Source organism: Eptatretus burgeri, chromosome 11, assembly GCF_056783735.1.
Source record: "Eptatretus burgeri isolate ZD-2024b chromosome 11, Ebu_testis_v1, whole genome shotgun sequence".
NCBI lineage: Eukaryota > Metazoa > Chordata > Myxini > Myxiniformes > Myxinidae > Eptatretus > Eptatretus burgeri.
The window spans coordinates 26,397,104-26,419,947 of NC_140971.1; the positions used below are offsets into that span (position 1 = coordinate 26,397,104).

Sequence of the window (22,844 nt, forward strand, 5' to 3'; positions counted from 1 at the left end):
CAATTTCACCCCATTGTAATCAAATGGGATGTTTTTGTGATTTTATTGTTGCCAAACCTCAGGAATTTTTCAAGATATCAAACCTCAGGAATTCTAACAAACTTTGGTACATACCGGGTGATGAAAGTTGTGGTCAAGTTTCATCGGAATGGCATGTGTAGTTTCGGAGAAGAAGTTGCAAGCGTTTGTGGACGGACGGACTGACTGACTGACTGACTGACTGACTGACGGACGATGCGCCATCCCACAAGCTACTCGGAACTACATTCCAGGTGAGCTAAAAACTGTTCAACATTGAGCTCTCATGTTACACAGATATCTATTCCTCATACCACCCAAAAGGTGGGAACCTCGACTACCAGATCCTTGGTGAGATCGATTTTGTCACATCAAGAGTTCATAAAAAGGTAAGAAAAACATTTTGTCGGAAAAAAAAAAAATTCAACTTATATTTTACTCTTTTTCGAGCTAATGATTGTCTTGTGTTGTTTTGTTTTCATGTGTCGTCGTTATTATTATTATTATTATTATTATTATTATTATTATTATTATTATTATTATTATTATTATTATAACGAGTGCGTGGCCGTACGTGCAAAAAAAGAAAAAAGAAGAAGAATCGTGACGTCATAGCACCGTGTCCTGTCATTGGTTTGGTAAATAAATGGCCATAACTTGGGAACCGCTTGTCCGATTAATATCAATCCTTGAAACGGCGCATCCTCAGGTCCCCAGCAATATACCTGGCAAGTTTAAATTAGATCGGACCAGCGGTTGTCGAGAAACAGCGGTCACAGACAGACACACACACACAGATTGCTGGAATTTTCGATAGATAATAATGGCATTGGGCCTTAAAAACGGCAAGTGGTGTCCGGGGCCTCTGTGAACCTGTGAGAGTGTTTGCACATTGATGAGGACGTGATGGAGTAATGGCGGTGTGCGCATTGTCATGGCAACGCAGAGCCAATGCTTGTGATTGTCGTGGTGTGGAACTCGCGCATGCTGGGACAAATCCTCCAGTGGCGGTGTGCGCATTGTCATGGCAACGCGGAGCCAATGCTTGTGATTGTCGTGGTGTGGAACTCGCGCATGCTGGGACAAATCCTGCAGTGGCGGTGTGCGCATTGTCATGGCAACGCGGAGCCAATGCTTGTGATTGTCGTGGTGTGGAACTCGTACATGCTGGGACAAATCCTGCAGTGGCGGTGTGCGCATTGTCATGGCAACGCGGAGCCAATGCTTGTGATTGTCGTGGTGTGGAACTCGCGCATGCTGGGACAAATCCTGCAGTGGCGGTGTGCGCATTGTCATGGCAACGCGGAGCCAATGCTTGTGATTGTCGTGGTGTGGAACTCGCGCATGCTGGGACAAATCCTGCAGTGGCGGTGTGCGCATTGTCATGGCAACGCGGAGCCAATGCTTGTGATTGTCGTGGTGTGGAACTCGCGCATGCTGGGGCAAATCCTGCAGTGGCCGTGCGAGGTCGTTCGAGGTGCCCGGGGGCAATGTTCTTTAGTGACGACGCCCCGACATTGCTGCAGAGAACAACTGCCAACATGGAAACCTCCCTCCCCCCTCCTCCCTCCTTCCTCCGTTATAAAAGTTGATAAACGTTATAAATTTAATCAGGCAATAAGCTCGGAACCGCTCGCCAAGCGGCTTAAGCACTCAAACAAGCGCTCTAACGAAATGGTTGATAAGGAACGGCTGGCTTGGCAAAGCGCTTATAGCCAGCTCGTTGGTGAATGGTAATGGAACACACCCGACCCAGATCAAACTTTCTCTTCCTCCTCACCTTCAGATTTGGATCCGACTACCTGAACAACGCAACAATATTTTAAATAATTTCAGCTGCCAAAATAAATAAATAAATCAAGCACCCGACGGCTCCCCTCCCCCCTCAGCCTGGCGCTCGGGGTGGGGGAGATTCCTCCTCACAGCGCGAGTGAAATCCCCCCTCCCCCTGAAAGGTGAGTCTTGGTGGGGAGAGAGGGAGAGGAGACGTCGTGACGTGGGTGACGTGCCGTGACGTGACGTGATGTGACGTGATGTGACGTCGTCCTCGACAGACGATCTGCGCGGCACCTGGACGCATGTAACGCACCTCCTCGTTTGGTGCTCGTTTTCCCGCCCATCAAAGCGCATCGCTCGCGTCTCGCCGAACCCTGTTGCACCGCCTGCCCCGGGATCCCCGTTCCGCAGCGATCCTGGAGACCCCTGTGCGTGTGACGACAATGGCACCCTGTCCCTGGTGTACCGTGGGTTTGTGCGTGGTCACCGTTCTTGTACAAGGTGGGAACGAAGCGGAAACGCAGGGTAAAAGAAATGTATATAAATAAATAAATATATATTTATACACTTGCTTTCGCACGACTTTAGCAACTTCGTCTTAACTTTAAGGAGGCTTCTTAAAACGGTGTTTATCTTGCGGTCAGACACCTAGCTCAGGCACCTATATAGGCCAGCTCTCCTCGTACTGCTAAAACAAATAAATAAATAAACAAATAAAGGATGGACACCTTTACAAAACCTGGAATTTCAAGTTTCTGGTTTAGTGGGGCAACTTAGCATAACAATTGTGCATTTTGTGAGGAAAGCACCAAATTTGGCACACTAGTAGCCTATCATATTATGAACAGATTTGGATATTGGGCCATCTCAAAATTTTTGATAGCAGTGGAAAATGGCTGCCACAGCCATCAGCGGCTGAATTTGAGATGGCCCAATATCCAAATCTGTTCATAATATGTTAGGCTACTAGTGTGCCAAATTTGGTGCTTTCCTCACAAAATGCAAAATTGTTATGCTATATTTAGCTAAGTTGCCCCGCTATTTGAAGAACTTTTCACCGTGCAGGTGTCTGTCTCGTGCTGGTTGTTTTGACTGTGCATCTCTCAAATCCAGGTAAGTTGTTGTTGTGTCGATGTAGATTGTAGAACTTAACCTGAAACATTTTTTTTTCTTCATTTTTCCCAATTTAAATGTCTTCTCCAAAACTTTTTTGATCCCGGCCGAGCGTGACCCTCCACAACATACTCCATGTCGTTGTTACAAACGAATTTCTCACCTTTCCCTTTTAAGCTCGTAAACTGTTCTTTTTCCATTTTCTACGATTACGACATATTTTCCTCATGGAGCAACTTGTACATCTACAATAAGTACTGCACGTTAATTAGAACGATATTAGACTATTAAACACAAGAGGTGACATTCTAATTTCGAATCCTGCCATCATGAGCAAAGTGCTCATTTTGAAACATTTTATATATGTATATATATATATATATATATATATATATATATATATATATATATATATATATATATATATATATATATTCATAATTGTATATGATTGTTATGGCCAGCAAGAGGGTGCAGAGGGAGTTTGTGCTTAATGTGGTAGAGCACTTCTCTTTAAAAGCTGTCTCGTCTGGGTTTGATTCCCGACCCAAGATCAGTGCTTCGCAGGCATCACAAGTGTTTCGTTCCTTGGATTGACGTTAAGCTGGGTGTTCCGTCTGTGCATGTTTGGTGGTGCATGTGAAAGATCTGTCTTACGAAAGAGGAGGCGAGTTATCGCCGACACCTTGAACAAATTCCACAACTCCTGCGTCTTCAGTCGAACGTCAGGTCTTGTCAGCCAGATCGTAAGCCCGGTGTTGACTTAACGGTTAAGGGGGTTGGATTAAGATCTTAGGGTCTTGAGTCGGTCGTTGAATGAACACGAGGTGGGGTTGGCAAAATGAGTACCAGTGTACTGGTAACGGAGGGTGCTGCATCAGCGGCACAGCCGTGCTCCCAGAAAATGATGCAACCAGCAACCACAGGCTGCACACGACAGCTAGGCTAAGCCGGTTTGTGAAAAGATTTTGGACAAATGCTTTCTTTGGCCGAACCCACAATACAAGATGATGGGAATATTTAGGACCCTTAATCAATTCCCATTTTGTTGGATGAGAACACAAAGAGCTTACTCACCTGCCAGCTCACCTGGCAGCGGCTGGATAGGAAAACCAGGGAACCACTGGTAGGCGTGGATGATCCAAAAATATTTAATGGAGAAGAAAGTAAATACCTATGCATTTTTTATTTTGTTGTTAATGGTTTGAACAAACCTTGGTACATCATGGATGATGAAGGTTGTGTTCAAGTTTCATGAAAATTGTGTGTGTGGTTTCGGTGAAGAAAGCAAATATATTTTTGGGGACAACCCCCCCGTAGACCCCCTATGGCCTGATTATTATTATTATTATTATTATTATTATTATTATTATTATATTTTTTTATGCCGTGAATAAACTTCGGTACATACCGGGTGATGAAGGTTGTGATGAAGTTTCATCAAAATTGTGTATGTAGTTTCAAAGAAGCTGTTGCAAATGACACAGACAGACGGATTGACTGACTGACGGACAAAGTGCCATCCCATAAGCTCCCCGGAACTACGTTCCAGGTGAGCTAAAATTCAGGGTCTTAGGGGTTTTACCACCCAAAATAGGTATTTCCTTTCTTCTCTGAAACTACACACATCATTTCTATGAAACGTGAACACAAATTTCATCACCCATGATTGCTAAAAGTAAGTCTCATTTTCACCAAACTTTGAAGAACTTTTGAGAACCAAGGCCTCCTGATTCCTTGCAAATCCCTTCAAAAAATTTGCATCTTAAGTGGGTCAATTTAAAGGTCTAAGGTCATTACAATTCTGGGATCCCTACTTTTCACTTCTTCTCATAAAGTATTCACCTGATTTAGATGTTACTTTCACAAGTTTGTTCAAACCATCGGCTAATTTACATATTTTGTGGGGCATTCATGCCTACAGTGGTTTCCTGGTTCTACCACGTGAGCCCCGGGCAATTGCCCCGTTTTTTTATACAAGATTAGCCTATTTTTCAAGCCTGGTGTTGGCTTAGTGGTTAGGGTGGCAGCTTGGGATCCTAAATCCTGAGTCCAAGCCCCGTTGGCCGCTGAATTAAAATACACCAGGAGGTTGACTCAGCCTGTCATCCTTCAGAGGTTGGCAAAATAGGCACCAGTGTACTGGTAAGGGGGACACTGCATCAGTGGCATAGCCATGTCCCAACTAATGATGCAACCAGCAGCCACAGGCTGCACTCGATAGAGAGAGCCTATTTTTCAACTTGAGGCCAGAAAGCTGCCATCCACTGAACCTGTCACACTGATAAACTTGGGAGTAAGGTTGATACCTGCAGTGATGAGAGTCTGCACACCAGGACATTATGATTCAAAATGAATATGAATAATATAAAGATTTAATACAAGGAAGTCTGATGCAGGAGGAGACCATCCGGCCAATGCCCACGTATATCCACCAATATTGATGTCCCTCTCCATCCTCAATGCTTCCAGGAACCTATCCAACTCCAGTTTAAACCCTTCCACCGTTTCAACTACCACCACTGCTCTAGGAAGATTATTCCATTCATTAACTACCCTCTGAGTGAAAGACCCTTGCATTAATGTCATCCTAACTCTCATCTTCACTCCAAAGCTATGGCCCTTGGTCTTATTGCTGTCCATTCTGCTGAAAAACCTTTTTCGCACATATTCCCTCTATACCCTTCATTATCGTAACATCGCTACCAATCTTCTTCAGCCGTTCCTCATAACTATGTCTCGGTAGCCAAGGAATCAACCGAGTCGCTCTACGGCCAACGCTGAACACTCTCCCTGGCAACTATGTCCTTTCTCAGATATGGTGACCAAAACTGAACACAATATTCCCGTTTAGGTCTCACTAAATTCCTGTACAGTGTTAACACTAACTCTTTTCAATTGTAATTTGTCACTTCAAATAGTATAACCTAATCCTCTATCAACATTACCGATGGGTGCCTGGCACTGTGCTGTTTGTTTACTTCCCGCATATACACTCTCCTCCATAAAAAAAAACCGAACATGTAGAATTGATAATCTAATTGTTGAAGGACTGTTCCAGCGTTCATTCTAAGTTCCTTTTTGGCACAAGGGATGCGTAGAACACATTATTGCATATTTCCATGTACGTAACATAATTGGTTAATTGCCTCATGCAATAATTGCTCAGCACGTCAACTCGTGCACCATCCATACATTGGGACCATACTCTGAGAAGAGCGTTGGTGCTGCCTAAGCAGTCTCCTTGGCTATTGGGCACAATCCTGGAAGGGTCGCTACTCCGACACATTATACCAGCATGCTGGCACTCATTATGCCGACCTTGGAAGGATGATTTGCCATCCGAGAAGGATTTGAACTCAGGATCCTCGGATCCCAAACCCACCACCCTAACCATTAAACCAACACCAGGCACTTGTTCACCCTTAGGGTTTTAGAGGTGACACGAGACATTCTGAGCAAATTTTAAAGTCTTTCCGAGACACTAGTTTGTGGGTCATCCCAAAAACGCTTATTGCATTCTTTAACAATCCATTAGAACGCCACGTCTGTCAAAAAATGAGAGGAATAAAATTATTTGACACCTTCATGGAGCATCTTCAATTAGCATGCCTGGTGTTAGCTTAATGGTTGGAGTGGCGGGCTTTGGATCCTAGGGTCCTGAGTTCAAATTCCGCTCAGCTGTTGAATTAATACCAGGTGCAGTTAACTCGGCCTGTCATCCTTCCAAGGTCTGCAAATTGAGTGCCAGCATGCTGGTATACTGTGTCGGAGTGGCGACCCATCCAGGATTGTGCCCAATAGCCAAGGGGACTGCTTAAGCAGCACCAACGCTCTGCACAGAATATGGTCCCAATATCCTCCTCCTCCTTCAATTAGCCATGTTGCAAGGCTCTTTAACATGAGGAGAGGAACTGTCTATGATCTTAGAAGATGTTATCAAACTTACTGGATCAACAAGAGATGTGCGTTGAAGTGTATGTATCAAGATAACGATTCTGCTCAGGGCCAATAGATTAGCATGACCCATCTATTCAGTCGGTTTCAAACTGCTAAGAGTACTTCAAACACATTCCCTAGACCTTGTCGGATAAGCGTCAACATCTTGAAGTGTCTCCGTGATGCAGGCATATGTGCTCCTGATCCTGTTCAGCATCCAAAACTTACACTGTGACCCATCTAAATACTCTTGCAGTCGTCCAATCGGCACATCCGATGGACACAGAGGAAATGGGAAAGTGTTGTGTTCAGTGACTCATGCAGGTTTCTCCTTGAAAGGCATGTTGGCCACGCACAAGTCTACAAAATACGCAATGATCAATACACCCGAGTCTGTGTCCAGGAAACCACAAATTTTATACATGCATGTGTCATGATATGGGGTTGTATTGCTAAAACCTTTTGCCCCAACTTATCCATATCTATGGGAATCTGATGGCAGATCGATACATTAATGAGATCTTACAACAACAGGTGTTGCCTTCCCTTCAACAACATAGTTGAGGAACCATCTTTATGCACGATAATGCTCCTGATCACAGGGCTATTCGAACAAGGAACATTCTTGTCAATGCCAATGTTAATTTTATGACACCCTGGCCTGTCATCTCGCCAGATTTAAATCCAATTGAACATCTCTAGGATATCGTTGATTGACACGTTCGACATGTTCGAACCTTGCATTACCATCACCAGATCTTTTTTTCTTATTTTACAAGCTCCAAGACTGTCGCTTGCATTATGTAGTCCCTATTTTCATTATTTTGTTACCTAGCACCTTACATTTATTAACGTTAAACTGTATCTGCCAATCTTTTGCCCAATCAATCAGAGTATCTTGGTTTTTCTAAATCAGAATACCCCCCATCTGTGCTATCCAACTTACCTCTAAGCTTCGTGTCATCTGCAAATTTAGATGATCTACTCTCACTCCCATTGTACAAATCGTTGATGTAGATTATGAATCATAATAGTCTGAAAGCTGATCCCTTGTGTACCCCACTACTTACATCATCCTAGCCATATATCTTCCCATTCGCCGTCACATTTACTGCAAGGTTTAAATGTTTCTTTTCACACACTTGGGGCCTTCAACGAGCCCTTTCTCCTGATATTCTTGTAGAAATGCCCTCATTGTATGCACATTTTTAAAAGTTGCAATTAATTTATGGCAATAAATTATTTATGCTCTTCTGGTAATGTCAGTATGTTCAAGTACATTCGAACAATTACGCAAATCACATATTCGGTACGATGATCAGTAACTGTGAGGTGCGCTGGCACAGCCCCTGTGACTCCACCAATGCTGCACGCAATTCCCATGCTAATTTTGTATGCAGAGTCAAGGCTTGTAGAGCAACTCGAAGATAGAACGGATCAGGTTGCAACGGAACAAAATGAACAGCAGAAGGAGAGGGGAAAACGCACAACAGTGGGGATGAGGGACAAAATGGAGAGATACTTCAAAGATTAGGGATGTGAGTAGGAATGGAGATTAGGGGTGGGAACAATGAAGCAAAGTCTCAAGAAGGAAAACCTGGGAATTTGGAAAGAGGTGGGCTTGGGAAGAGTTAACGGGGGTAGAAAAGGTCATGTTTAGGATGGGGGATGCATCCAGATGGTGGTGAACGGCTGTCTTGAAAACCTAGGTGGAAGAATGAGATTGAAGAGAATGTGGAAGTTGATTCCGCAGGTGGGAGAAAACAAACAAATGGATGGAGGTGAGCAGTGATTCTGGAGTTTGGGAGTTTCTCCAAAAGGAGGTTGATGGTGTACCCATGTGTGCCCTGCAGAAACTTCGGGGGAAGGGGTGGGGTCGACGACAAAGCATGGAAAGAGCAGAGGATGCAGGACCAGAAAAGGAGGTGGGAGAAGACAGAGAGACCACGGACCTATCTTTGATGCGAAAGTGATAGGCCCATAGATTCAGCTTCATCACAGGAGATTCCAATGATCTTGAAAACCTTGGTTTGCACGGGTTCGGTTTGTTCCACACAAATTCCGAAGTTCACGCAAGTCACTGCGGGAACGTTACATGACTAAATTCCTTTGTGTTCATTGTCAAGCCTGCGACCCAATGCTATGACGCACCACACATGCACTCGTGTGTTTGTCTTTTCTCCACCTTGCTGTCTGCTAAAGTAAATACGTGACTTCAGTTGACAAACTATTTATTATCTGACGGTCACTCTGCTCTCGAGAAACCGAGCAGTCAGACTTGCTTCTCTTTGCAACACACGCAAGAAGAAGTCTGTTTGTTCGACTTCCCCATTGCTCACCGCTTGGCGAATGTCATTGCGATAGTTACGTCGGAAGCTCCATTCAGTGGGCTGAATGCTTGGCACACCAATCTGAGCACTTGAATCACAATGCCCTGACCACAGTAAAAAAAAAATAAAAAAAAAAAAAATATATATATATATATATATATATATATATATATATATATATATATATTGGTGTGGTAACATTCTCTCTCTCTCTCTCTCTGTCTCGCTTATCATTGATTGGGACGCGGCTATGCCGCTGATGCAGTGTCCCCCTTACCAGTACACTGGTGCTCATTTTGCCGACCTCGGAAGGATGACAGGCTGAGTCGACCTCCTGGTGTATTAATTCAGCGGCCAACGGGGCTTGAACTCAGGACCCTAGGATCCCAAGCCGCCACCCTAACCACTAAGGCAACACCAGGCTTTTTTTCAAGTACTGTATGTGTACAACCCTTATTCCATCAATAAAATTTAGTTTGTCACTTACTTCTTGCTACACAACTTTGAGAAACCCTTTACACCTGGTTAAGCGACTTTTTATTTTATTCTAATATCCTCCATTTTTTTAGCGCCATGTTAGTTGTTTTTGACATTTTGAATCTTTCCAGGGGCTTGGACTTTCAACGTCGGTGTGAAATCGGCTACTGTGTTCCAGCTCCCTACCTCAAGACAATTCGCATATTCCGTACGACAATTCACAAAAGAACAAAAGAACTGGTAAGAGGGAAAGAAATTATTGGAGTTCGTCTTTTGTGTGCCTGCTGGGAGTGTTTCAGATAAACTGGCCGTCTCTTCTCCCAAACTATCAGTATTTTCTTTCAAAACCGCTCCCTATATCTGCCTCCACCATTCTATCCTGCCAGCATTTTCTGCACAGGGATAACATGCTGTTTGAAGCAGCTGTTTCGCTTCTGTCTTCAGCATCTGTTCCCTCACCCGCAACTAATCCCCACGCACCCCCCCCCACCGCCCTCCTCATTCACTTGCCCCCTCCCTCACCCATTCCCAAGCACTTTGTCGACTGAGGATTCTTTAAACGTGTGCAAGATGTTCATATTACCTTCCCTTTTTAACACTGAAAACGTCTGCTGAGGACATTGCAATGTTCATTCACAAATTGTAGGTCCAAGAGAGTTACAAATAAACTTCAAAGATGCACAACAAGCTGCTTGGCCCATGTCACCTGCATGGCACATCTATTAGTTTCAATGAATGTGCTTCCCTTGTAACTTGCATATTTTCCTCGATGTAGCATCCTTATATCATTTCATTATTATTGTCATGAATGTACTTAATGATTTTCATAATATGTAGAGAAAAGCATAATACTCACACCATGTCTGCAATGTGTCCATGTGTGACTTTCCACCCCCCTTCCTTTGTCCTTCTTTAGTATGCAGCACAAGGCTGCAGGGTAGCATCATTGGCTGAGGGCATGGTTGTGCTACTGATGCAATGTCCTCTGCTGGTTAGGGTAGCAATTTGGAATTTATTCAGGGTGTCGGCGATAGCTCGCCTACTCTTTGCGAAGACACCGTGGGATCTTCAATGTCCACCAACTCATGCCGGTAGACAGGCTGCCCAATTTAATCACTAACCCAATCACTAACCCAGGCTGGACAGCTTGCAGGCGAGTATGCATACCTCCAGCCCCCTTCTCCTGTGACCATGTGGAATGTCGTAGCATAATAATTTCCATACATGAACATCCGCATAATATGTGCAGAAAAGGTAAACATTTTGACCCCTCCCACTTTATCATGCATTTCCTGCCTCAATCTTGGCCTTCAACTCTGCTGTTGGTGTCCCCCCCTCCCACCTCCACTCTCGACTGTTCTTTTTGTCCTGCCGCATTTCTTTTGTCCTCACCCATTCAGTGTACTAGCTCTTCCATGAGCCTCAACTTTGTATACAAACAAAAATTGAATGGAACAGACAGGAATAGATTGAGAAAGAACAAGTCTGAAGACGACGACGGTTCACGAGCTGTATTTGACGATGCAGATTGTTTCAGAAGTCAAGGATGAGACAATGTGATGTTTAACCAAGTTATAAAAATGATCAACATGATGTGGTATGAGTGACAGGTTATTAGCTGCAAAATGTCGAAAACCCGGTTTCCTTCAACGACTTTCAAAATTTGACCTTTGCATAACCTTTAAAGGTCCCAAAACAATGTTGTGGACATTAAAATAAGGAAACGATACATGCTATAGCTTATTGGAGTTAGTTCGTCGAAAAAGGTCAAAAACTCGGTTCGATTCCCAGAACTTTGAAAATTTGACCTTTGTGAACTTTAAAGGTCAAAGGTCAAGGATTATGACCTTTGCTGGAACAATCCAGGAACAATACAACGTCATATAGGCTATATGGCATTTCACACTCCACGGATTATCCATAGTTTGATGAAATCAGCGTAAAAACAAACTTGAAGGGGGCGCCACGGGCAAGGTGTTCGAGATAGAGCAAAATGGTTTCAAGACTTTAGGTGGGGAATGACCTCAAGATTATGCATAAAAAATATTGTCATCCTCGCTCTCAAAGTTTGGGCGGTCGTATGATTTTTATGTCACAATTCGCAATTTTCTAAGTTTTTGACCTTGTGACCTTGACCTTGGGACGAAAATGAAAAATCGGACAACGACAAGTTTTAGATAATTCATTTTTCTATTCAAATACCAAAGAACCCATTCCATCCAGTCAATTCCCTAGAAGAAGATAGATTTTTAATCCGACTACCCCCCAAAAATGGCTATTTTTGGGGCGTGGCTCCGCCCACAATGGGCGTAGCACACACTCATCCAGGAAAACACAACTAGACATTGATATCGAACACATAACCAAGTTTCATCAAGATCGGATCAAAGTCCACGGAGTTATGCTCTGGACAGACAGACACACAGACATAACGAATATAGTGGTCACTCTGGCTGGCGCTCGTGAACCAACAAAGAAAGAACTGGAAGGGCACTCGGTAGAAAGCATGCCTCCACCATGCTGATTAGTTTATATTTTGTATCTCACTGAGAGACTCGATTTGGATTTAGACCTGAACTAAAATTTAACGGCTTGTTCTTGTCATCGAACCAACTCACCCACCAAGTTTCGTCCGAATGCATCCACAACTTTTTGAAATATTGCGCTATATGTCGTTTTAGCCCAATCACTCAATGGTGAAAAAATCATTTAAATAATTCTCGGATCTGGATCCAGATTCGGATCTTCATCAAAATCTAACCATTTTGTCCTTGTAACATACCCAACCTGCCCACAAAGTTTCTTCCAAATCTCTCCACAACTTTTTGGGATATCCTGCACACAGACAAACAGGAGTGAAAACCTAACCTCCATCCACCTTCGATGGTGGAGGTAATAAAAGAGAGCTGCATTAAAATGAGCCATAAGTGAAGGGGTTTTTACAACTTAATTTATTTTAACCCCACTACTGTACCATTGAAATATGCATGTTCATGTAATCCTTCATTTCTTTCTATTTTCATTAAATGTCTCACTAACTATGTCATGTCATGAAACATGTCATGTTGTTAACTGTAACACTTAGATCAATTCAAATTAATAAACTTGCATTACAAACACACAAGTGACATGTTTACTTCTAAGCAACTTTGCAAGGATGTTCTTGATAGGTCATAAATTATCTATAAATGTTTCTTGTGATGATTTATGTCATTTTACACCTTATTCCCAACTGTCAACTACAATATGATTACAGCATCACACACATGTGCACACAAGAATACAACTTACCTGGCACAGAAACCACCTGAAGTCAGTTTCCATCTCAAATGAATTACTTTATTTTCCTAATTTTATTTCCTTCCAGTATCTGCAGGGAATCAATACATTTTGAAACCCTTCTCTGATCGATCGGTTCATCCTAATGGCACAGCATCCTGCCGTTTTAAAAGGAATGATGAGCTATCGATGGATATAAAATGGTGCCGATGACCCATGTGATCAGAAATTTCCAGGACATGACATGTCGCTACTCCTACTATTTAGGGATCTCGTGTTGGGTGATGAAAAATGTCGCAATTTTTACATCATTTAATTTTGTGTGTATTGTTCTTAAGTTATAGCGAACAAAAGTTTTATTGGAACATGGGCCCATCACTTTGTTTGAATGGAGAAATTATTATTTATTAATTATTTTAGGGAAATTATCTCTCCAACTTCTGATAATAGCATTTGCTAAAATTATACCTCAACAGAGACAGGTTTGGTTGGGAAAGGGTTAGCGAGAAGGAAGTGGTGTAGTGGGTATGAAACTCATACCTCGGCAAAATATTTTGTACCGGAATTAAAGAAGTTATTTTAACATGCGCACAAAAAGCAAAATGTAGCATTAAGCAATTGGTTCAAGTCCTTCAGTCCATCCTCAAATGTCACTTCATGATCGAGGAAGAACGTGATTTAAATTCAATGTTATATTTTGAACACGAATCGGAACATGAATTGGAAAAGAAACCGGCAGTGTAGCAGAACTTTGCCTCTGAATTCGTCCTGATCACACATGCGCAGAGAGGAGTGAGATCCATATTTTTACTCTAACTGTTTGGCAGTGAAACAAAATTGAAAATTATTCCAAACAGTAAACCTACTGTTTTTAAGGACATCATAAAGGACACATACAACAGGCACGAAGAAATAACGTAACGTGTCAAATAAGGTGATGTAATAGACACTATGTAAATAAATTTTTTTTCTACGACCTTTAAAATCGTAATTTTATTTTAGTTTAATCATAAAATTAATTAATCATTAACACTGCAGAACACAAATTGCCTTTTATTGTTTCCAAAAACCTCGTTTTGCAGTACTTTGACATCTTATTCAAGGAAGGAGGTGTATCAATGGAGCAGGAATCAAGACTTCTGAAATTTGTTTCATATGAACTTTAAAATCGTCATTTTATTTCAATTGAATTATATACTTGAACACTACATGAGGTAAGGTGTTCTATGAACTCTCTAGTTCTCCTGGGATTTTTGTCCAGTATTTTACAAATTCCATGTGTATCAGCATGTGACATTTCTAAAAAGATATTTAAACAAAAGCGTAAATTCCAACAACTGACATAATCACCAAATCTCACTGTTATCAAATTTGTCATCCTGAAACCTACAAATTGCAAATGGAGGAATGATGATCCTGTCAGTCATGGAACAAATGATGCAAATTTTTTTGACAAAGCAGAAGAAGCTTTGCTGTATAGCCATTTAATATCTGATCGGGCCTCCTTGTGCCATCGCCACACCCTGGGCCCTTACTCTTACATCCAATCCATTTTTTTGCCAGATTGGAGGTAAGGTTGTGTACTATTCCTTGCATCACATGCCCCTTGTTCTTTCACGTTATTTGGCCATCGTCAAGCCTGTAATTAGTGTTTCAACACCGTACAATGCCTGAGATCATGCATGAGAAATGTGTACCTGAACTCATTGCTCTGAAAATTTATTTACATCCTGTTTTCACATTTCAAGACACCGACATATCTGTTTGTTGCACTACACCATGTTTTGTAACCTTTTGCATTAACCACTCTGATGAAGGCTTGTGTACGGCTGTACTTCGATATTATTTCATGAAACGCAGGGCTTTGTACTGGCTCCACTTGATCTTCTCATACTCCCCTAACTTTTGTTAGATTAGGGAGGTTTGACTTGACTTTCATCTTGAAGGATCTGTGTCATCGAACAATCCACCAAGGGGCTCAATTCTCTCTTGAGGAAATTTTTCACTGGCTTGCCAAAATTATGTTCTGAATGGATTGTTGTTGTCTGTACTCGCTTTTGTTTGGATAAAAAGTCGAGACTCGTGGAGGAGCTAGAACAAAGAATGGATCAGGGCATAACAGAACAAAAGGAACAGGAGAAAGAGAGTTGGGAAACACCAATATCAGGATTGAGGGACAAAATGGAAGGAGACTTGGACAAATAAGGCATGTGGGGAAGAATGAATGATGGGGGAGGGCATATGGGGTGGACAAGATGAATACCAAAGTAAACTCACAGGAAGGAAAGGCCGGAAATTTGGGAAAAGGTGGGCTTTGGGGGGGGGGGAGTTAATGGGGGTAGAAAAGATTATGATTTTGGATGAGGGATTATCGGAGATGGTGGTGAACAGCTATTTTGAAGACATACACGGAAGGATGAGATTGAAGAGAATGTGAAGGTTTGTTCCACAGTTTGGGAAAAAGTGGAACGAATGAGTGTAGGTGAGCAGTGATTCTGGATTTTGGAAGTTTCACCAGAATGGGGTTTCTGGTGGATCACGTGCACCCCCACTTTTAGACCCATGATTATAATGCTTCAATGGAACTCTGCTCACTACTTCCTCTGGTAGAATATGCACTAAAACTGATCAATGAGACTCTTCTCTAGCTATTCATGCTGCATATAATGATGTTCATGGTTTATGCAGTGGACGGAATAGTGAATGTCTTTCACTCTTTTTCAGGTGTCTCACTCAGAGAGTAAATAATTAATGCATGGAATAGTCTTCCAAGAAAGGTGGTGAGAGCGGAAACAGTAGTTAGCTTTGGAGTTGAGTTGTATCGGTACCAATGAGCTTTGGGGATAGAGGAGTACCATGGAGATCACGGTAGGTAGCTGAGGTTTGGATCGGTGATTGCACATCTGTGTCATGGGATGTCTGTGAGAGGGTCTTGTCAAAAGGTGAATGTGCTGACTTGGTTTGATCATTCCTTACCTTACAACCATGGTCACCCCCCCCCCCAAATCGTACTCAATTTTTTAAATAAATAAAACCTATTTTTTAAATAATGAATATGTTTTTGATATATACATATATATATATATATATATATATATATATATATATATATATATATATATATATATATATATATATATATATATTTGAAACAGCGCGAAGCACTTACCTTGTGTAAGTCTTCTTGGATTGCTTTATGCAGCTACTTTGGCCAGAGGAGTGTGGGAGGGGTCAATCATATATATGCATATATAAATATTTGTGTAAAACACCCTGTTGGATGTGCTTGCACTGCTGTTCTCATCTCCACACCTCCATCCAAATACCCTCTCCCACAATTAATTTAACTGGATAACCTGTTAGATTGAATTGATATGGAGAAAATATGTAGCACAGGTTTGATGGATTGATGTTCCAGCACCACATTTGTCTCCCGGATTCTGTAAAAAAAATCTTCAGCTCACAACACATTATTGGAATCTCCCATGAGAAGGCAGAAGCGCAAGATCTGTTGCTTTCATAGTGCGAGCAGAGTGGTGGTCTCTTTCTCTTTTTTTTATTTTATTTTATTTTTTGTATACCTTGTCGAGGCTCGTGTGAGAGCGAACACAAACGCACAGCAAGGGGGCATGAGACAAGAGGAGCGGGAGTGGGAGGGACAAAACAGTGGGGAACAGACACATTAGGAGATCTGTGGAAGGGAGAGGGATGGGATGGGGAACATGGGGAATACAAGATGGACATTACAGGGACTTTCAGGAAGGAAAGCAGGGAATTTGAAGGAGGTGGGCTTGGGTGGATAATCGGGGGCAGAAAAGATTGAGGATTTGGATGGGGGATGATAAGAGGTGGTGGTGAACAGCTGTTTTGAAGGCCTGGGGGGAAGAGTAGGATTGAAGAGAGTGAGGGAGTTTATTCCAAAGGTAGGAAAAAAAGAGGAATGAAAGAGTGAAGGTGAGCAGTGATTCGTGATTTTGGTAGTTTTAACAGGAGGGGATTGTTGGCGGACCTTGAGCACCCTGCGGAAAAGTGGTGGGGACAAATCGCAGAGAAAGCAGGGGGGGAGGTGAGGCTGGAGAGGAGACGGTAGAAGACAGAAAGACCACCGACCAACCTGCGGTGATTGAGTGAGAGGCCCAAAGACTCAGCCTCATTGCGGGAGATGCCAATGATCCGAAAAGCCTTGGTTTCTACAGCGTGAAGCCGAGAAAGGTGGGAGGCAGAAGCACCACCCCAGAGGGGAGAGCAGTACTCCATCAGGCTGTGGACAAAAGCTTTGTAAGTGGTCAGGAGCTCAGGTGGGCTGAGGAAGGACTTTGCACGACGGAGGATTCCCAGTCAGCGACTGGCTTTGGAGGCCAGGTTTGAAATGTGGCTTTCCCAGGAAAGGTCATGGCAGATAGTGAGACCCAGAAGCTTGAAAGAAAGGACTTGTGAGATTTGTCCGGATTGAAAGACATGTTCCACGTGTTGGACCAGTTTGTGATTTTATCCAGATCAGCAGTGAGCGAAGAAGCTGCTGCTTGCCACTCTGAGGGATGACCAATGGTACGGCAGAGGGTGGAGTCATCAGCAAAGAGATATAGAGGATTTTCTAGAGAGTCGGAGAGATCATTGATGAAAACCAGAAAAAGAACAGGGCCCAGAACGCTACCTTGAGGAACTCCAGCCTGGACAGGAAGAGGGGATGAAAGAACTCCATTTAGGGCCACACATTGACTGTGACAGGAGAGGAAGTCTGCGAGCCATGAATGGAGATGGCCTTGGCTACCATAGGAAGAGAGTTTGGTGAGCAGGGCAGGGTGCCAGACTGTGTCAAAAGCACGCAATATGTCTAGGGGTATGGCTCTGATTTCATGTCCGGAATTGAAGACCTCCATCCGTTGTTGGGAGAGCAGAAGCAGCATATCCAGGGTAGAGTGACCTGGTCTGAAACCAAATTGATGATCGGAAATCAAGCCATTGGAGAAGAGGAAGGATTTAATGTCTGAAGCGATGATGGATTCCATAACCTTGCTGTTGATTGGGAGAAGGCTGATTGGTTTGTAGTTGCAGGGATCTGTTTTTGCACCTTTTTATGCAGTGCAGTGATGTTTGCAGATTTCCAAGCAGATAGCAGATGACCTTGAGCAAATGAGAGGGTGAATAGAACAGAGAGAGGGTGAGAATGAGCAGAAGAGCAGGTTTTTAGGACACGTGGACTGATGCCGTCTGGACCGGTTGCAGAATCTGAGTCGAGATTTGACAGCAAGCTCTCCACCTTGTCAGGAGAAAAGGACACAGAGTCCAGGGACAGTTGGGTGCGACTGGGTAAGGTGGGTAGAGAAAGTGATGGGTCTTGGACACAAGATTTAGCTGCAAACAAAGAGTTTCGGCATTCAGCTTTTTCACGTGCGGTATCAGCAGTGCGGCCATTTGAGGTAAGGGAGGGGATGGAGGGGAAACATCCACCAGAAACAGATTTGATTAGATGCCACCAGGATTTGGGGGAGGGAGAGAGGTTTGAAAGTTCAGACTTGAGATGAGAAAGATGTTGTTTTCAGGCTCTCCTGAGGGTAGATACACACTTGTTCCGAGCTTTATGGAAGGAACTGAGATTACCCTCAGTTGGGTTTACTTTCCATGAGGCAAAGGCAAGTTGTTTCAGGACAACTGCCTCACCACAAGCTTCAGCGAACCAAGGGTGGGAGGAAGGGTAGGACAACTGAAGATGAGAGGGGATAAATCTGTGCATGAGGGAGAGCAAGTTTCTTTGAAAGAATTCCCAGGATGAGGCGATAGGAGTCCAGTCTATAAGCTTGAGGGCTGCTTGCAGACCCTGCCAGTCGGCTTGAGTGAAATGCCAGACTCGACGGCGGTGAGGTGGTTCTCTGATAATAGCCAGAGAGATGTCCACTTTGACAAGGACTTGGTCAGAAGAACCAATTGGAGCGGAGAAAGAGCAGCAGATATTGTCAGGGAAATTTGTCAAAATCAGATCCAGAAGAGATTGAGTACCATTGGTTGAGATCCAGGTTGGGAAGTTGACCGATTGAGTCAGTCCCAATGAGTCGCAGAAAGCTTTTGCTGAAGTGCCATGACAGGTGAGAGAGGTACCAACACCGAGCCAACTGGCATGATGACAATTGAAGTCGCCACATATGAGGAAGAGAGAGTTTGGATGTTTAGCTCCCTCTGCTCTCTCGGCCCTCTGACTCATTCTTCGTGTAACCCACTCCTGATTTTATAATATCCAGGATGACTGCAAACCTCAACTCTTATATGTTCCTCACTTTGCAGGATGTGGAATTGTCTTCCAGAGGCTGTGCTATCCCATTCTTCCCTCCAGGGCCTGAAACAGGTGGTGTACCACCACCTTCTGCTATCTCCCATCCTGAAGGCACAGTAACACCTTGACGTTTTAGCCAGCAATGGCAACGTATCAAAATGTATGTAAAACGCTGGCTTACGTTGAACTTTTGATGTTTTTTTTTTTAAAAAGATTCGGAGGTATTCATAACGAGTTGGTCGTATGCATAACATATTAGTAATGGACACAGAACGTTTCTTTGTCTTGTAGATAACTTGTACCAACGAATGTTTAGCCTGTTGTCGGTGCTCACAACCTATGCCCAACAATAGTCTAACTCAGGGGTCGGGAACGTGTGGCTCGCGAGCCAGGTATGGCTCTTTTGATGATTGCATCTGGCTCGCAGATAAAATTGGAGTTTGAAACTTGGAAAGCCCAATATTTCTCGCGGAAGCTTTACCTATAGTTTGAATGGTGTCATGCTTCATTCACGTGCAGGGCTGAACTTGGCAGAAGGAGAGAAGAAAAAACACCTTCGAATTGTCTGAAGCGGTTTTTGTTTCGTCCAGTCATGCGGCCGACGCGACTAGTGATTTCGGTTCCTCCAATGACGTGCCGCCGCCGAGACGCGTCACGGAATTCATCTCGACCAATCACGCGCCACCGCTGAGGGGACAGCATCCCAGAGTCGGCCGGCCGTGCCGCACCTCTCGAGGATGTCAGCCCGTGCGCAGGCCAGCCAGACTCACTTGGGTCAACATCTCCCTCTCTCTCATTTGCTCAAAGCTAACCCTTCGACGAAGAAGATGGCGAAAAGAAAAAAAGATGAGGAGTATCGTACATTTCAGGACGAATGGGCCGAAGAATTCGCCTTTGTGGAGAGAGCAGGTTCTGTGGTGTGTCTAATTTGCAATGACAAAATTGCATCGATGAAACGGTCGAATATAAAGCGGAACTTCGACACGCGCCATGCTACCTTTGCATCAAAATACCCTGTGGGAGACAGCAGAAAGAAAGCGTGCCAAGAGCTACTGAGCAGGGTGCAAGCCAGCCAGCAGCAACTCCGCGTATGGACCCGGCAAGGTGACTATAATTCCGCCAGCTTTGCTGGATCTTTAGCAATAGTGAGGAACGGAAAACCATTCACAGATGTCGAGTATGCAAAAACGTTCATGCTGGATGTCGCCAATGAACTTTTTGATGATCTTCCGAACAAAGACAAGAAAATTAAACGGATACAAGACATGCCTCTGTCGGCAAGAACTGTTCATGATGGCAAACCAAGTGGAGGAAACGCAAGTGAAGGACATAAATACAGCGCCGTTCTTTTCCCTGGCTTTGGATGAGTCAACAGACGTAAGCCATTTGTCGCAGTTGAGTGTGATTGCAAGATATGCTGCTGGTGATACACTGCGTGAAGAAAGTCTTGCTGTTCTGCCAATAAAAGGGTCCACAAGAGGTGAGTATTTATTCAAGTCTTTCATGGAGTTCGCTCAAGAAAAAAAATCTACGAATGGATAAACTTATCTCAGTGTGTACTGATGGTGCTCCGTGTATGGTTGGGAAAAACAAAGGATTTGTGGCGCTTCTCCGTGAACATGAAAATAGACCCATCCTAAGTTTCCATTGCATTCTACACCAGGAGGCACTTTGTGCTGAGATGTGTGATGGGCAGCTTGGCGAAGTGATGTCGCTGGTCATTCGTGTGATCAACTTTATTGTTGCCCGAGCCTTAAATGCTCGCCAGTTTAAAACACTGCTGGATGAAGTTGGAAATAACTATCACGGTCTGCTTTTGCACAGCAATGCAATGTGCGTTGGTTGTCAAGAGGGAAGGTGCTTAGCCGTTTTGCGGCTTGCCTGAACGAAATCCGGACTTTCCTTGAAATGAAAGGGATTGAACATCCTGAGCTAGCCGAAACTGAGTGGCTCCTCAAGTTTTACTATCTCGTGGATATGACTGAACATCTGAACCAGCTCAACGTGAAAATGCAAGGCATTGGAAATACAGTGTTATCCCTTCAACAAGCCGTGTTTGCTTTTGAAAACAAGCTGGAGCTCTTTATCATGGATCTTGAAACAGGTCGTTTACCACATTTTGAAAAACTGAGACAATTTAAAGATGCATGCACAGCAAGTGAGCCCACTCAAAACTTTGATCTCCACTAGTTAGCTGGCTTCACGTCCAGTCTCCTACAGTCATTCAAAGCACGCTTTGGAGAATTTCGTGAGCACACTCGTCTTTTTAAGTTCATCACCCATCCAAACGAGTGTTCACTGAACACAGCCGACCTGAGTTACATTCCTGGTGTCTCCGTCAGAGATTTTGAAGCAGAAGTGGCTGACCTGAAGGCCTCAGACATGTGGGTGAATAAGTTCAAGTCACTGAATGAAGATTTGGAAAGAATCGCACGACAGAAAGCGGAGTTGGCGAGCAAGCACATGTGGACAGAAATGAAAAAACTTCAACCCGAAGACCAGCTGATTATCAAAACTTGGAACGCGCTTCCTGTCACATACCACACACTGCAGCGTGTGAGTATTGCTGTATTGACCTTGTTTCGATCTACGTATGCATGTGAGCAGTCATTCTCACATCTTAAAAACATCAAGTCCAACCTACGATCACGTCTAACGGATGAAAGCCTCAACGCTTGCATGAAGCTTAACCTCACCAAGTACCAACCAGACTACAAAGCCATCAGCAAATCCATGCAGCACCAGAAGTCCCATTAATGGTGAGTATTATAACAACATTATTTAAAAGAATAAATTCAGAGGCTTATTATACTCACATTTAGTTGAATTCAGTCTTAAAATATATTATATGGCTCTCACTGAAATAGATTTCCAAATATTTTGCTTTAATGGCTCTCCTGAGTCAAAAACGTTCCCGACCCCTGGTCTAACTTATGCATAGCGCGCTGCACGTATCGCCGACGATGACGTGGCGTAGCCTATTAAAAGGCTGCTGCACAACGATTCAAATCATAACCGCCGGAGAAATGGAAGTGTCAACATCGCAGTCACACCTTGGCGATCTTGCCAGCGTATGCCGACCTCTGAAAAATGCGTCAAACGCTGGCGCACGTCGAATACGGTATGGGTAAGTTTGGTATACGTGAATAGAACGCTAAAGTACGCTATCATACGTCGTAGTAAGTGGAGTACGTCTTGTAATTTTAAACGTGTTAAAAATTTTATGACGTACTTGCCGTATGCCTCACACGTTCCGCATGCGATGGGAATAAGTTGTACGCACGATATGCGAACATCGGCACACGTCGCCAAAAGTTACTTGTAAGCTACTCATAAGTCGAAACGCGTCAAGCTAATGTCTAGCGTACCCGAAAGTTATTTCTAACTTGTGAATAACGTGGTTTGAACCAATTCCTTACGTATTTCTAACGCATATTGACGTATGTAGACGTATTTGATTGACGTCTTCTGGACGACCAAATAACTAATTGAACATGTTTCTAACTTACAGCTACCGTATAATGGCGTGTTGGCAGCGTTTAGGGGAATTGGTATATAAAAATGGGCTTCACAGGAGGAACCCGTCAGTGCTCCAGACTCCGTGGGGTTTTTTTTTTTTCTTCGGTATGACGGTGATGTTGACA

General features: G+C 43.5%; 1 protein-coding gene across 3 annotated transcripts in view; it reads left to right on the forward strand.

Annotated features, from left to right (window-relative positions):
• The first annotated feature begins 388 nt into the window (after positions 1–388).
• LOC147016709 (integrin alpha-11-like) overlaps positions 389–22,844 on the forward strand; it is a 121,627-nt gene continuing 99,171 nt past the window's right edge. For 2 of the 3 annotated variants that reach the window (XM_085847856.1, XM_085847857.1), the window contains exons 1-2: positions 1,986–2,295; positions 9,785–9,893. In XM_085847856.1, the coding sequence (XP_085703982.1) occupies positions 2,238–2,295; positions 9,785–9,893 (167 nt within the window). In that variant the 5' untranslated portion in view covers positions 1,986–2,237. Of the gene's footprint in view, positions 408–1,985; positions 2,296–9,784; positions 9,894–22,844 lie in introns of those variants that run through there. The other variant, XM_085847858.1, reaches the window with a different exon arrangement.